Source organism: Ictalurus furcatus, chromosome 2, assembly GCF_023375685.1.
Source record: "Ictalurus furcatus strain D&B chromosome 2, Billie_1.0, whole genome shotgun sequence".
NCBI classification, from domain to species: Eukaryota; Metazoa; Chordata; class Actinopteri; order Siluriformes; family Ictaluridae; genus Ictalurus; species Ictalurus furcatus.
The window spans coordinates 26,379,784-26,396,065 of record NC_071256.1 but is presented as its reverse complement, the minus strand read 5'-3'; the positions used below and the strand labels follow the sequence as shown (position 1 = coordinate 26,396,065).

The following is a 16,282-nucleotide window of genomic DNA, read 5'->3' as shown; positions in this document are numbered from 1 at the left end:
TTTAAGTGCCTACAGCAAATGGTTTATGATTTTAGATTTAAAGATGTCCATCCATCCATCAATTTTCCATACTGCTTATCATACACAGGATCACAGGGGAGCCTGGACCCTACCCCAGGGAACTCGGGGCACAAGGCGGGGGACACCCTGGACAGGGTGCCAATCCATCACAGGGCACAATCGCACACACATTCACACAACAAAGACAATTTGGAAATGCCAATCAGCCTATAATGCATGTCTTTGGACTGGGGGGAAGAACCCCCCAAAGCATGGGGAAAGCATGCAAACTCATGCACACAGGGCGAAGGGAGGATTTGAACCCCCCAACCTTGGAGGTGTGAGGCAAATGTGCTAATCATAAAGCCACCATGCCCCTGATTTAAAGATGTTTAGATTTAAAATCCAATTTGGTCATAATATAGGGGGAGGGGGGAGGCTCACATGCTCACAAGTAACACATGCTTTCTCCAAGTCACATGAAGCTAGCCAAATGCATCTTTTCGAACTGAGTCACAGGGCAGGGTAACATACTTGGAGGAACGCTCTATCTCTCTTTCACATACTCAGAGACAGCCACGATTGGCTAGTGTTGCTATGATTGACAGGAGAGTAAGAGATAGAGCGTAATGTCAGCCCTCCCATTCAGAGGCCACAGACAATTCTAGCTTGTCTGAACTAAGTGTCATTTTTAAATATTCATCCATGCATCTTCATAACCGCTGTATCCTGGTTACGATCTTATCCTGGGAACATTCGGCACGAGGTGGGAAAACATCCTGGATGGGATGCCTGTCCATCATAGGACACCATGCGCACACACACATTCACACATAGGACAATTTAGCGTAGCCAGTCAACCACAATTCACTTTGCAAATATTCTGAGCAAAAATTCAAACATACATATAAAAATGATATAGATATGTTTCACACCGACCATGCAGTTATACACTGAGACGGAGATGATGAGCTGAAGCAGAGATAAAACCAACAGAATGCCACTGACTCTAATTTTCAGAATTTGCTGACATCAAAGAAAATCCTAAAAGAAAATCAAATTAGTATTATAGTTTGAGAATCTCAGTTTGCTTCATTTGATTGAGATCCTGGGTACAAGCAAATTTGACTTTTGTAAGCTCACATTTTTCCAGATACAATGGAATTTAAACATGTACATTTATCATTATTCAAAAAGAGGACTGTTCTGAGTCATTTAAACAGCAGTGCAGTTTGTCATGCTTAAACTGGATGATATAGAGTGTGCAAGTTGTTTATCTCAGCAAATCACTAAATAATACACATTTTTGAGATCTTCCAAAAGTAAAGGGAGAGAAATATAAGGAAGGTACAGTATATTGTGTATTTGGATTCTTCATCCACAGCACTAGTTACAGTTTTTGAGCACTCAGTTGTGAGTACTTTATCATTAATATTTCATATAAATGTGACAATAGAGATTTACTATGTCCGTTTTAAGCCATTTTCAGGGATCATTGTCACTCTATGCTCTCATGTTGTGGTCAGTCTCCGACAAATCAATCAATGCTGATATTAAAAGCCATCAGAACTTAAAATGTATTCACCCAAACCCATCGCACATAATATATATATATATATATATATATATATATATATATATATATATATATATATACACACATATATATATATATATATATATATATATATATATATATATACACACACACACACACACACACACACACACTAGCTTGATTCTGTTTTAATCAGCTTTACCGTAATGCATTTTGTGGATAAAAAATCATCTGGCTCAATTCAAAACGTCAAATAGAATACACACTGTAATAATGTATGTAAAGTTTATTGAGTATATATATATAAAAAAACTGAACTGCAAAACATCCAGTGCAGTTGACATATGACATGTGGCATTCTCATCATTACAGTTACATTAGTAGTTATTCCATTATCCAGTAATGAGAGAACAGCAGAAATTTCATAAACTCCACTGCACCGTGAACGTTTCTGATATCAGCAGGGCCAGATTCGACACTGTAAGAACCTACACATATACAAAATCAAACATTAATATAGATATGTGAGTTTAACCATACTTTGTAAACTATCAGCAAGAGTCTACAATAGAAAAGGCCTGATTTAGGAAACATATTTTATAGTTAAAACATACATTAAAGACACCTCAAAATGAGATATTTTAGAAATGTCAAATAACACTAACATGCTAACCGATATTATGTCTCAGGTTTTTCCTCATTGTCCATTACATCAATATGAGTGGTACTGTAGTACAAATCTGAATTACTCCTCCTTCATACTAATTTATTGATGTACTGTAGATGCTTTACCTTGGTGTCTGTGGTGTAAGAGAAATCCCTCACTTGTTTCCCATTAGCCCACACTCCTGTAGGAGGAGTTGGCACTCCAAACACACGCACCTCTCCCACAACTAAACCATCCAGAGCTCCATTCAGTTTTAATGGCTCACCCACCAGCTGTGACTAAAGTCATAAACCATAAGTTAGTGCTCCTATCAACAATCATGATTAACCACATGTATTTGGCATTAAATAATGAAATGATCTAGTTCCAGCAAATATAACGAACACGAGAACAAGAACAAACCACAAGAGGTATATGTCCTTTTTCATTTGGTTTGTTTTCATGTGTTGCTCTAATTAATCTGATGTGCGAGGCAAACATGCTACCCATTAAGCTATGTGAAGCTATGTGAAGAACAGTGTGCAAAATTGGCCAAAAATGTGGTAGTTATCACAATGATGGCAAATATTACAACTAAAAAGATCCGAAAAACTGTTCAGAGGATAAGAAAGAGGTTGGAGGCAGGTCTAAATGGTGAGCATACAGGTTATTAGACAAATTTTTTATGATATTCTAACTGAGTTAAAAAAAAAACCCAACCTATTAATATGGTTTTACCCTGTTCGTTAGTTTTGAAATGTATGAATGTGTAGGTCTTCTTGTTATCTTTTTCATTTCGTCCTAATGGTGTACAATAGATTGCACTTAACCGTACGTAGTCATATGATAGATACAAAAATATAGGTAAATTACACTTTAATTAGATTATATGAAATGCTCATAAAACTGTTCCTTTTACTCACTTTTACCAACACTTCACTGAAATTTGATGTTAAGAAAATAGTGTAGGAAAAATGATTATATTTATTAATAACAAAATTGAAATGTGTTTATATTTCAAATAGTTAATCATGACTAGTCATTGTTTGCTGTTGTCAACTGTTATATTTTATTTATTATTAATAAACCTGCTTTTTGAATAGTACAGGTAGTGCGTATAAATAATGTTAACTGGAAACTAATGACAATATTAATAAAAATAGGAGTGGAATGTTTGGAAGGTTCAGAGATTAATTATTAGATTAATTATTTGATTCTCTAGTATTGTACAATTAATAAAACCTTACTGAGGGGGTTCGTGAGTTTGTTGTTTACAGTTAAAGGGGTCCCTAGCTGTAAACAATTTGGAGGACCCCTGGTCTAGAAGTTCAAATGAGATCGATTGATGAGATTAACTGCATTAACGTGGTTGAAAAGATAATGCTAATAATAATGGACTGCATTAACGCGTTAACTTTGACAGCCCCAATGTTTTACATTTATTACTTGGTAGATGCTTTAAACAGTGGCTTCCTCGCAATTCAAGGAATTGAACTCACAACGTTCTTCTGTGCCCAAACCCCTAAATTCATGATGTAAATAACGTATCATTTCAAATTTAAAAACAGCCCTACCTGTTCTGCCATGAAGCTAACATATGAGTAATCTCCACGCTCAAATGTGTCTAGGCTGTCCCCGTCGTCCCAGAACAGCTCCCCTTTGGCCTGGCCCTGTGAGCAGAGTGCCACCGTCAGGACGAAGGGGTTACTGCGTGAGGCTGAGGTCGTCAATGCAGGCACCTGAACAAATGTGCAGATAATGATGACTACATATGAAGGAAACATGTATGATGCTAACAGAGCTCATGTTTTAACAACATGTGGACTGAAGTACCTGTTGTGGAATAATATAGCCCCCTCTCACATGGACATTGATGGTATCTAGTGGAGCCGGAAGGAGCAGGTACTGGCCCTTGCTGTTGTAAGGTTGGCCCTGCAGTATAACACAGGATGAGATGAGGTCATGAGTGATCCTACTATGGATTAGAGATGTGATATATGCAAAAACATATGAGCATTAGAATGGGGTTTACATTGTGCAGACTATACCACATCGCAGGGGGGAGATACGCCGCCAAATCCACAACTCCCTGATCTAGGACTGGACTGATGAGCAGAGAACTCCCCCACAGGAACTGCCTATCTATCATCAGACAGTTTGGATCAGATGGGAACCTGGGAAGAAGCAGAAGGCAATTAGAAGAAATAAATGATGGCCTGCTCTCATGTCAGTCTAAACTAACACGCTAGTAAATACGTTCTCTTGATTTAACAAAATTGCTTGAAAAACGTTTCACTTTGTGCGATTTTACTAAATGTTATTGATTTAGGAACTGAGCTTCATACTCCATAAAGAGGGGTCTTGCTACAGTGCTGGCTGAGGTGTGTGCATGGTGGAAAAGTGTGTACAGGTAGGGTAGAAGAGCATATCTGAGCATCAGCACATTCCTCATGGCTGCCTGGGCCTGCTGTCCAAATACATAAGGCTCCTGGGGCTAGGTTACACAAAAACATAAAACAATAAGTACATAGTACATAGATGGTTTATAACAGAATGGGAGGGATAAAGAATTCGACTATGGTTGAGCCTTATAGCACAGGGCTTAATTACAGGCATACAAGATTACCCATACACACAGGAACATATACTCACTGAAAGACAACACTACTGATGATTGCTTCTTTTAACTTTTTAAATACAAATTCTCTGCTTGCCATGTTCAGACAATATCCATTAGAGATGCACCGATGTATCGGCCGATACCGATTATTATTAAAGGCAATTTTTCTATCGGCTGATAGTTTAATAACATCCGATGATCAGGGCTGATTATAAACTGTCAATCAAAAAAGGGCAGGAAAATATCAATTTCGTGCTGTGTGTAAAGATGATGTCTCTTGTGTGGAATGACGACAAAACTGCAGTTTGTAATCTCTGTAAGCTCCGCACTGATAACATTTTACACCGGACGCTGCAGCAGTAAAGCGTCTTTTTTTCTTTTTTTTTTGCCGCGCTGCTTGAGCTGAATGAAAGCACCAGTACACCGTTGAAAGATTTAAATGAAGGTGAGTTAACAAAAAAATATATATTGCACAGAAAAATATATTTGTAGAGTAGTGTATTACCCTGCGATGGACTGGCACCCCATCCAGGGTGTACCCTGCCTTGTGCCCGATGCTCCCTGGGATTGGCTCCAGGTTCCCCCGTGACCCTGAAGAAGGGGTAAGCGGTAGAAGATGGATGGATGGATGGATGGAGTAGTGTATTACATATCCAGTTAATGATAAAGTATAAAAAAAAGTTTATATTACATTTTACCAGTTTGATGTTCAGTGATGAAGTAGAAATGCTTTTGTTTGTGGTGAGTGAATGTGAAGCCTAACAGGAGGTTTTTTAGAATTCAATGTTCATATGAATTAATAACATTCAATAAGTTAAGAAATCTTAATTTAATCTTCAGAATTGAGTTCATTTGTTAATGTTAATTAGAGTAATGTGTTTTCTGTTTATGAGACCAGTTACTGTGAAACAACTTGCTGAAATGGAGAGAATCAAGTTTTTATTTGCATTTCTTTCAGAATTGTGGAATTTATTATTATTAATTTATAAGATGGCATAAAAGGCAGAACTATCGGGATCGGTTATTGCTATCGGCCGATATCACTCTGAATAATCAGTTATCGGTATCGGCTGAGAAATTTAGTATCGGTGCATCTCTAATATCCATCCATTCCATCCATTTTCCATACCTCTTATCCTACACAAGGTTGTGGGGGGTAGCCTGGAGAACTCAGGACACAAGGCAGGGGACACCCTGGACAGGGTGCCACCCCATTGCAGGCCACAATCACACACACATTCACACACTACGGATATTTTAGAAATGCTAAGCAGCCTACAATTCATGTCTTTGGACTGAGTGAGGAAACCGGAGTACCCGGAGGAAACCCCCGAAACATGGGCAGAACATGCAAACGCTGCGCACACATGGTGGAGGCAAGATTCGAACCCCCAACCCTGGAGGTGTGAGGCAAATATGCTAACCACTAAGCCCCCATGCCCCCTGTACGATGTCTCCTTAGTTTATTTACTTCTACGTTCTCCAAAGCCATTTAAAAAAAAAAATCACTGATTGAGAAAATACCTGTCTACTACACTCACTATCGTATTCCACATGCCCCTTCTCAATCACTGCTGATGTTGAAGTGTCTATCTCTGTTTAATCACCTGACACGACTGTCAAAGATATTCCGCCTTAAACTTCAGTCCAGGCTGGAAAAAAATCAGACCTAGCCTCACTATTTCATATTCTTCTGTGTATTTTCACTTACGAATGCTTTTTAAAGTAAAAAAAAAAGGTCAAAAGTCAAAAACAATCCACTTTAAGCCATTTGTTAACAGTAAACAAGACAACGTACTGTAAGCCATGTTTTTATGGCAGAACAAGAGAGGGCTTAGCCATGCTAGTCCAATTACACTAGGTCTCATGTTTACACATTTTAAGATCAACTCTTATAAAGTGTTATTATTAATTAAGATTTTTAGTTTTTGGTTACTATATTTTTGGTTACTACAAATGTTTTCATTTCCTAGTCAGACGTTTCATTTCAAGTCAGACGTCACACAGGCATGGGTTACAGTTTCCACATCTATAATACAACACAGTATACAGTATATTATAGTCAGGATACAGTTACATAGTCGTGACTTAAAACAATGTACCAAAGGTCAACCTGGAATAAGTTCATTTTATGTGTTGGTGTCTTGTGGGGTTGTGTTTTTTATCTCACAGCATTAGGTCTATCATTGTGGTTCCTCATGAATGGATAGAAGGCACCCAGCTGAGTCCAGCGCACACACAGCTCCTCGTTAGTGTCGCCTTCGAATCCACACACATCTGCCCCAACCAGAGGAACCCCATACAGCCCGAACAGCAGCACAGCTACAACACACACACACACCCACAAACCACAGACAGCTTCAAATATACTCAATACTCACAACTTTTCTCAGTTCAACAATCTTAAACTCTCACTTCAAGTATGAGTCAAAAAGCCAGAGAACATGAGATGAGACTCAGATTAGACTCAGATTAGACATCATAAATGCTTTTTAAAAAAGTAACATGTAAAGACTTTCATCATTTTGAGATGGCTGATAATTACTTACGTAGAAGCAGGGAAAGCAAGAAACTGTACAGTAGGGAATGTTCCTCCTTTTTCAAGTTAAATAATTGATTTATAATAAATAATTAAAATTATGTAATAATGTTAATACTTAACATTAAGCAAGGAATAAATATGCTTTTATAGGAAAATGATCAATGACAAGGTGGTGCAATAAAGTTGATTCTTTTCCTATAACAGTATTTTTATTCAATTAACAATTGAATATCAATTATTTTATTGTTTTATTCCTTTTATACCACAAAAAAAATCATGATAACAATGAGAAAAAACAATTCATCATACTTTTTATCCATTTATAGTTACACTTAACATTGTAAAATGTCCATGAAAAAAGTTTGTTCCTGTTATCCATCACCAGCCTCTTTTTTTCTTTCTTTTAGAGTTAACAAGAAGCTTAAGTTACCAAAAAAACACAAAGCCCTACATCCTGAAGACTTTCCTGTGTCAGAAAACAGCTTTGCATCTGCCCGTTATAAAGTGCTGACACTGGAGACTCCTTCCAAAAAAGCTAACATTTCCCTGTAGAAAATTTCACAACATGAACAACTGCGTATTAATAAAAACCTGTTACTTGAACCGCGTACCACTCTCAGAGCTATCCTGTTATAGAAAAAGAATCGATACCATTCTGACCAATCAGAATCGAGCATTCAAAAGCATATTGTGTATTGTCAGTTCAATATTATGGTATGATACAGTTTGGTGCAAATGTTTGCAAAGGTTTGACTAGGATAAAAAAAAATTAGATTTTTTACATCACCTGATCACCTGGATTTTTTTTTTTTTTTTTACAATTTATCCTCAAATAAAAATAACTCCTGGAAGCCGAAAATAAAATGTAGGTGAGCCAAAAGTCCACGTTTTGCACTCAACTGTATTTCTGTCATATTATCATACACCATTACAGTAGAGGACAGTAGTCTACAGCTTTTCATTCTTCCTCACCGGGGATAGAGTATCGAAGTTGCTCCCAGTCACTACGCACATCTCCTGTCCAGTGACCTGAGAAACGGCCCAGTCCTGGGAAAGAGGAGCGGGACAGCACGAACGGCCGAGAGCCTCTCGCTTTCAGCAACGCGCTGAGTAAGTGCCAGAAAAAGACAAGACAATCGATTAACCAGACACAAGCTACAAATTAAATTTGATCTCCTTGACAAGTATTGATAATAATGTCAATAAGACAATTAATACCATGTCTGACCTGTAGGTGGCAATAGCCTCAGTCAGTCCATACAGGTTGTGTAGGTTGTAATGAGAAGACAACGCTTGTTGACTGTTCATACACAGAGTGCCCGAGTTTAACTGACCTCCTATAACATCTGTGAAAGCAGAAATGTGTCCTTATACAAGCCATAGTGGGATACTTTTTAAATGAAGATGTGTTAAGTACAAAAAAACCTGATGACCTGGAGTATAAGGTGGACTCTCTAGGTCTGTGTTTGGGCATCCATGCACCGAACCCTGAACAAAACTAGCAGGTTCATTCATATCCTGTTGACATAGTGTGACAGTTACAGCAAATGAGTAGCTAATGACAGGAAGACAGACTGCAAACAACATGGAGTGCTACCACATTACACTTTAGCCTTATTAACACTTTCAGTCAATCCAGATACACGAATAACTCCATGGTTAAGGAGAAAAATAGACACTCTCTCCTCTCCACTAATAGCTGGTGTGTGGTGGTCGTTCTGGCACACCATGACTGCCGTCGCATCATCCAGGTGGATGCTACACACTAGTGGTGGTTGAGGAGATTTCTCCCCCATAGTATATAAAGCGCTTTGAGTGTCTCGAAAAGCGCTATATAAATGTAACTGTAATGAAATAGTGTATTCAGACTCACTATCCAGAGGCCATCAAGTGACACATTGGCATGGAAGTCTCTGATGCACTCTTCCCACCAGCTCACTGTATCTGGATTAGTGAAGTCTGGGAATGCTGTTGGTCCAGGCCATACCTGATACACACACACACACACACACACACACACACAAACACATAAATACACATAAAAGCATGTTAAGCCTGAAATATCAAATACATTCTGGTGCAGTAAATCAAAATGTTGAAATAAATCCCAGCTAATCCATCCATCCACTTTCCATACCGCTTATCCTACACAAGGTTGAGGCAACCCCAGAGGTGCAAGGCAAACGTGCTAACTACTAAGCCACCATGCCCCCCTAAATCCTAGCTAATAGAGAACTTTATTAAAATGTTCAATAAGTATTCAACATGTTTAAATAGATTAGACTGCAATGTTAACGTTAACAGGAATAAAACACCATGGGGTGTGCTGCAGTCCTGACGCAAAGCTATGTTAATATTATATGTTATAACAACATGTTATGAAGTATTTTATTCATTTACAGTATTTGGCAGATGCCCTTATCCATAGTGACTTACATTTATCTCACTCATACAGCTGAGCAAATGAGGGTTAAGGGCCAAACAATGGCAGCTGGGTGGTGCTGAGATTTGATCTCATGACCTTCTGAGCAGTAGACCAACACCTTAACCACAGAGCTACCAATTATTTCTCTTATACCACAGCAATTCACCAATGATTACATTGTTACGTATGTTTATTAAGACCTTAAAGAATGACATGTTGTATGTTTTATCTATTTATAGTTATATTTAATGTTGTCCAATTATGCTATAACAGATATAGAGTAAACAACTGTTTCCTCACCAGGTCACTCTCTTCTACTCTCTGGCTGCATTTGTTTCTTATAAACATTCATAAGTCATGTTATAGACAAATCATAATAACCTTTGTCCTGAAGACTCTGCCTCTGTTACAAAGCTCTGACACTGGATACTCCTTCCAAAAACTGGTAAATAATATTCCTCATATATATATATATATATATATATATATATATATATATATATATATATATATATATAGGCAGAACTACTGTCAGAGCTGCCGCTATAGAAAATGAACCAATACCTTCTGACCAATCAGATTTGTGGTATAATCAGCAATGTAGTATAATCTAAGATAAATGTTGTGTCAATGTTGGAGGTAAATCTACAAGCGTATAAAAATGTTTTCTGGAACCAAACGTTCCTAGAACTCATAAAAGAAAGACCATTCATAAAATGGTCTGCTAACCTAAAATTGTTAGTTAGGGTGCTGTTTACAAACTGTCACAGGGACACTGCAAAAACTGAAATGTTATCATATAATTTTTTGTAAATTAGATTACAATAAAACTATGATGAGATTATTAAGTCTATTTTTTCAATTAATTTTTTTTCTAATTTCACGCTTGAAATTCTCTTCCTTCTCTTTAAGTTCGAAGAAGCACCCACCTTCCCAATAAGTGTTTGTCCTGTCAGGTTTTTGATGAAAACACCCCGCTGCTGTCCATCATCAAAAGGTTTGTATGAACCTGGAGGACTCGTACTACTGATGCCTGGATCCTAAAACAGAACCACAGGCTGCTGTTATGACTGTATTTATATACACACTACCTATCAAGAGCAGACTGCAGAAAGGGAGTCTTGGAACCCACACTGATTTGTACATCCCTGTTAAAGTCCCCATGAAGTCAAAATGGAAGTTTTGTGCCTTTTAGTACTTTTAGCTTCAAGGTAATCTATAAGCTAGTGTGCTCCAAAACAATGCCAAAATTCATATTTAGAAGATATATGCATTAAAAATGTACGTTCTCTCTCTACCACCATTAATCAACTATTTTGATGACATCACTCTGCACTTCTTCTTCTCATCAGATCTTCTGTCCAATCAAATGCTTACTAGAATCTGAAGTGTCCTGCCCCAACAGTTGAGTTTCCTGGCAGTGAGCTAAGATAAACACTATTAGCTTTTTAAAAAGAGGGCGGAGCCACTTGATATGTTCCGCCCTGACTTCCTGGTTTAGTGAAAATGACATCAAATAATGCTACGTGTTTCAAAGCACTCCACAGGGACTTTAAAGGTGCTAACCTTCTTCCTTTTCATCTTCATCTGACGAGCTTTCATATTTTACGCCAAAAGTTTTATTCCTGACAAGTATTGTTTGCCATGTCTGCTGATAATATCGCTAACTCTACTATAGTAACCATTTCGAACTAGGAAGTGGAATTTTACGTCGCAAACACAGCAGAGTGATACACACAGTGAGACATCCCAGTGTGGTTATACTCATGGAATGCTGCTCGACCAATCAAATTAGTGGACTGGAACTAACTGTTGTATAATTTCATAACTTTTAAGGCAACTTTAAATGCACCCTTGTGTTTTTAACAGTCCATATCTTATATAGACAAGCTATATACAACCCATATCACTGATTTATTGAAATTCCATTCAAATGCAACTAACCCACTTACCACAATAAGCACATACTTCAGTCCCTGCTCATGGAACTCTTGCACCATCTCAGGCAAGTCTCCAAACCTCTGTGGGTCAAAGGTGAAGACTCGCTTCTCGTCAGCATAATCAAGATCATTCCATTGCACGTCCTAGTGGCGCACCAGTTTAAATTGTTATTCTGTTTAACGATGTTGTAATATTTCCTGAAACATTTTTAAATAGTAAGTTTTAACTAACTTTTCTTATAAACACAATTTCTTTTTGGTGCCTGCAATGCAAAGTAATGAAGGAAATCCTGCAATGCATATTTGTAAATCTATACATTACATACGAGAGGAAAATGGGCTTGCTGCATCCGCTGCACCACAGCTCTGGTCACATTGGTGGAGGTGTAGCCCCATCGGCAGAGGTGGAACCCCAAAGACCAATAAGGAGGCATCATGGGATAACCTTAGGATAAGGTTACAAGAAAGTCATAAACCCTTACTAGGATTCTGTGTGTTGAAATGCAGCTTAAATGAAATTTAAACACTTCACACCAATAACCTCATGGTACTGGCGGACTACGCTCTGTGGATCAGGGCCTAAGAAGATGTAGATGTCCAGAATTCCTCCGATGGTCACCCAGGTCAGTGCTGGCATGGGCTGCAGTGCTACTTCTATACAGACACATAGGAGAACACATATAATTCATGGAATATATTGTGAAAAAATGTACTTAAAACTTCAAAGGGTCCATTGCCTCACCCATTGCATTGCTATTAAGAAAGAAGATGCCATAAGCCTGACCATCACCCTCCTGAACTAAGCAGAATGGATGGGAACCGTAAAGGTTGGCATTGCTCTGCAAATAGTCATATATTAGCATAATGGTACCAGAACGCTTTTAAAATGGAGGCTCGTTCGGTGAAGTACCCACATGTGGTGCCATATCTCTGTTCCACAGAGTGACAGAGGTCCAGTTGAGATCCAGCGTCAGGTGTGTGTAGTGCTCCCCAAATCCAGAGATGAAAGTAGATGCCAGAGAGGTGGAGAGTTGCAGGTACTGGTCTGCAAACAGGAGCGGTGCTACAGTGGTGTTCAGTCTAATGTGCACATATCACAAAAAGACCCGAACATTGTACATGTGGAATTCCACAAATTCAGAATCAGTGTTATTCATACCAGCCCGTGAGGTAACACTGGTTTATTGATTCATCCTCAATGAAACAATTAAAATTGTAGAGCACACTCACAGCACTCGGCCGTTTGATCTGCGACGGACCACAAAGCTGAATGGGTCTGACTGAAAGTCCACATCATAGAGGAAGTCTTGCATGTCTGTATGTCTACTGGATGGCACTCTAACAAAGGGAACTTCATATCGAGTTGATGAGGGATCCTTCAGCTGTTATATGGGGGGAAAATCATATTATTATACCAGTTATTGTTCTACATTTCAGACTAAAGCTTTCAGGAAAATGGAGTAGTCACTGGGTAACGTTGCCACCTCACAGCTCCAGGGTCCCTAGTTTGATTCTGAGCTCGGGTTACTGTCTCTGTAGAGTTTTGCACATCCTCAGTCCGGGTTCCTCCCAGGTTCCCGGGTTTCCCTACAGCCTCCCAAAAACATGCCCAGAGGTGAACTGGTTACTCAAAATGTGTGTGTGTACATCATGACATGTGGTGGACTTCAGGCCACCTAAGTCCACTAAGACCTTAACCGGAATAAAGTTATGGAAGGAGTGAATGTGCTCATTCTGTAGGCTTTATTTACGCAGTAGTCTATATTTTGGGGGGCATGGTGGTTCACTGGTTAGCACGTTTGCCACGCACCTGCGGTGTTTGGGGTTCAAATCCCGCCTCCACCCTGTGTGTGCAAAGGTTGTATGTTATCAATGCTTTAGGGGCTTCCTTCCGGTACTCTGGTTTCCTCCCCCAGTCCAAAGACAGGTAGGTTTGAAGATAATCCACTTACCAGCAGGTTTTTGGGAAGATGAAGGAAACACGGAATAACCATACACACACAGGAAGAGCATACAAAACAGACAGCAACCCCAGACCCTGGAGGTGTGAGGCACCAACACGACCAACTGTGTCATCTACAGCGCTGCTTTTTACTCGTTTACCATTTTATTTCTATTTGCTGCTTATGCATGTACAGTTTTAGCATGTTTACATCGCAACACCGGGGCTGGGGGTTCGATTCCCACATCTGAGTTTGTGTTCTCTCTGTACTTCGAGGGTTTCCTCCGGGTGCTCTGGTTTCCTCCCCCAGTCAAAGTCATGCGTTGTAGACAATTGTCCATAGTGTGTGAATGGGTGTGTGAATGTGTTTGTGTGCTGTGATGGGTTGTCACCTCGTCCAGGGTGTCCCCCACCTTATACCCAGAGTTCCCTGGGATAGGCTCCAGGCTGCATAGGAGAAGCGGTATGGAAAACGGTATGGATGGATGGTATGTACAGTGCATTTGTGCTCTGTGAATGAATAATAAATAAATAACTTCTTTAAGTATGTGTGTATGCATTTATCTATTAATCACAGCTACTTACAGTAAGGTGTAAGCGGCCTGCTTCCTCCTCCATCACTTCCAGCTGCAGAGTGGAGATGTCTCGGGGCAGGTAAGAAGGCGTGATGCGAGTAAGAGTGGCTGACTGACCCCTAGGTGTGGGAGAAAGCGGTCCCATTCGGTAGCCAGGATATGACACAGGGTAGAAGCACCATGGCGGCCCACTGTACTCAGACTGGGGTAGGGGCAAGTAGCAACAGCCTCGTTCCTCACACTCCGCCTGAGCAACGGTTCGATCGCGGGCACAATCGAACCGTTTCTCCACGGGAAGACCGCAGTTCCTTCCAGCAACAGTGGAGTGGTTTGGTAATTCGCTTGAATTTTGATTATTTGAAACGTTCCTGGTGTTGTTCTTGAACAGATCTCCGGCCTTTGGCACTTTTATTGCTGTGAACTCTGGGGATGATGGCACTCTTACAGTCGATGTGTGGTGAAGATACAACTGGCTGATCAGTATGCATGATAGTGCCAGAGTTAAAAGAATATAAGTTGAATGTGGAAGCCCAAACTGAATCATGGTGATTTCAAAGAAGATCTTCAGGCTTCTCAGACGTTTGGAAAGCAAGTGATCTTCTAGGAACCCATATAAATGCATATAAAAAAAAAGAAAAACAATCAGTGAAGAGCGATTAGGCTGGGGCTTAGTGAAGCTGGACTACACTCACTTAGGAGCTGTGGAGGGCAAACAGGGGATTTCCGCGGCTGATCTCTTGCTATACTATGAAACTTTCCGGATAACTGAAAAGAGAACTACCGCAAAAAAAATAGGTCGTATTCAAATCTAAACATTACATAAATCAATCAGAACACAGCGTGCAAAAACACACTGCAGTGCTTTACAATGAGTCACTTATCCTAAATATACGGACTTACCAAAGTGTGCATGAGAGAAATGAGCAGAAAAAGCCTACAGAGAACGGGTACTTTGACATAATATTTTGCACATGATAGCAGAGCGTACAATAGAGTTGCCAGGTCTGCGATAAATCTATCCCCAAATTGGGCACGGTAACAAAACTCAGCATCTGCTCGCTTAAATTCTACATACTGCTTTAAACCGTGTAACATCCTTACATATTAAAGCATTATAACACGGTAAGGAGTGCTGTTGAAGGAAAATAATCAAACACGAGGCTGTTAAAGCAAAGTACCAACTCAAAGCAGATTATTTTCAATAACTTCACACCTATAAGTGTAAGTGTTAAGAATGTCAGTTTATTATTACATGACGCTTCGTGCTTTTTAACCATTTATAGTTGCATTTGAGTGTTGTGAAATCTCTACAAGACATGTTAGTTCCTGTTAGGAGATATGTTATAGCAGCTCTAAACAGTTGTTCCCTCATCTGCTTTTATTTCTCATGAAGTTAAGCAGACAATCAGAAAGCACAAAGGTCCCTGAGCTGAAGACTTTCCAGAAGGGAACAACTTACTGACTTTTACAAAACTCTGACACTGGAGGCTCCTTTACATAAATGTTAAATAAACTTCTCGTTACAGAAAGCTTCACCGTGTCAATTATTATACATGTATCTTCGTTAAATAACATGACTTAATTTAAAAAAAAAACCCTGTTTATTAGAGCCATGGAGCTTTTTATTTCTGATCTCTCCACCAACAGAATACAATAGGTCCAAGCTGACATTATTTATAGGCCTACTTCCTGTTGTTGTTGTTTTTTTTTATGTCACTAAGGTTTGTATTAAACCCATTCAATTCAAGTGACCAGTCAAATAAGCTAATAACTATAATATAAGAACTCAACTGGAATTATAAAACTTTTCTTAATAGTGGGGTGTGAATTCTACCGCCGTAAGTAAACCTAATTAAACCTAATAAAAATAAATAACTGAGCCCACTTTGTGATCCACTGCTCTAAGACAAGCCCAAGCCAGTTATGTGGTGAAAACACAGACTTGGCAACACTGCCCTGGACCCACCCGTGGCGTTTTTCCTTCTTTTTTTTTTAAAAACCCTACCCGTTTTCGAACGTATACTCTTCGCGAAC

General features: G+C 39.2%; 1 protein-coding gene across 3 annotated transcripts; it reads right to left on the bottom strand.

Moving 5' to 3' along the window:
• Positions 1-1,835: 1,835 nt before the first annotated feature.
• On the bottom strand, positions 1,836-15,331 carry gaa (alpha glucosidase). Of its 3 annotated transcripts, none has more exons than XM_053611513.1 (20): positions 15,149-15,331; positions 14,259-14,848; positions 12,962-13,113; positions 12,646-12,811; positions 12,474-12,570; positions 12,266-12,385; positions 12,058-12,176; positions 11,744-11,875; positions 10,721-10,831; positions 9,240-9,353; positions 8,800-8,884; positions 8,595-8,712; positions 8,339-8,472; positions 6,995-7,146; positions 4,550-4,698; positions 4,237-4,378; positions 4,038-4,136; positions 3,779-3,943; positions 2,351-2,503; positions 1,836-2,046 (listed from the first exon to the last, which is right to left on the bottom strand). In XM_053611513.1, the coding sequence occupies exons 2-20, from the start codon at positions 14,790-14,792 to the stop codon at positions 1,981-1,983; spliced, it is 2,808 nt and encodes a 935-aa protein (XP_053467488.1). In that variant the 5' UTR covers positions 14,793-14,848; positions 15,149-15,331; the 3' UTR covers positions 1,836-1,980. The 3 variants fall into 3 exon arrangements, with proteins under 3 accessions (XP_053467488.1, XP_053467479.1, XP_053467471.1); XM_053611504.1 differs by lacking the exon at positions 15,149-15,331 and adding an exon at positions 14,941-15,002; XM_053611496.1 differs by lacking the exon at positions 15,149-15,331 and having other exon boundaries at positions 14,259-15,026.
• Between the last annotated feature and the right edge of the window lie 951 nt (positions 15,332-16,282).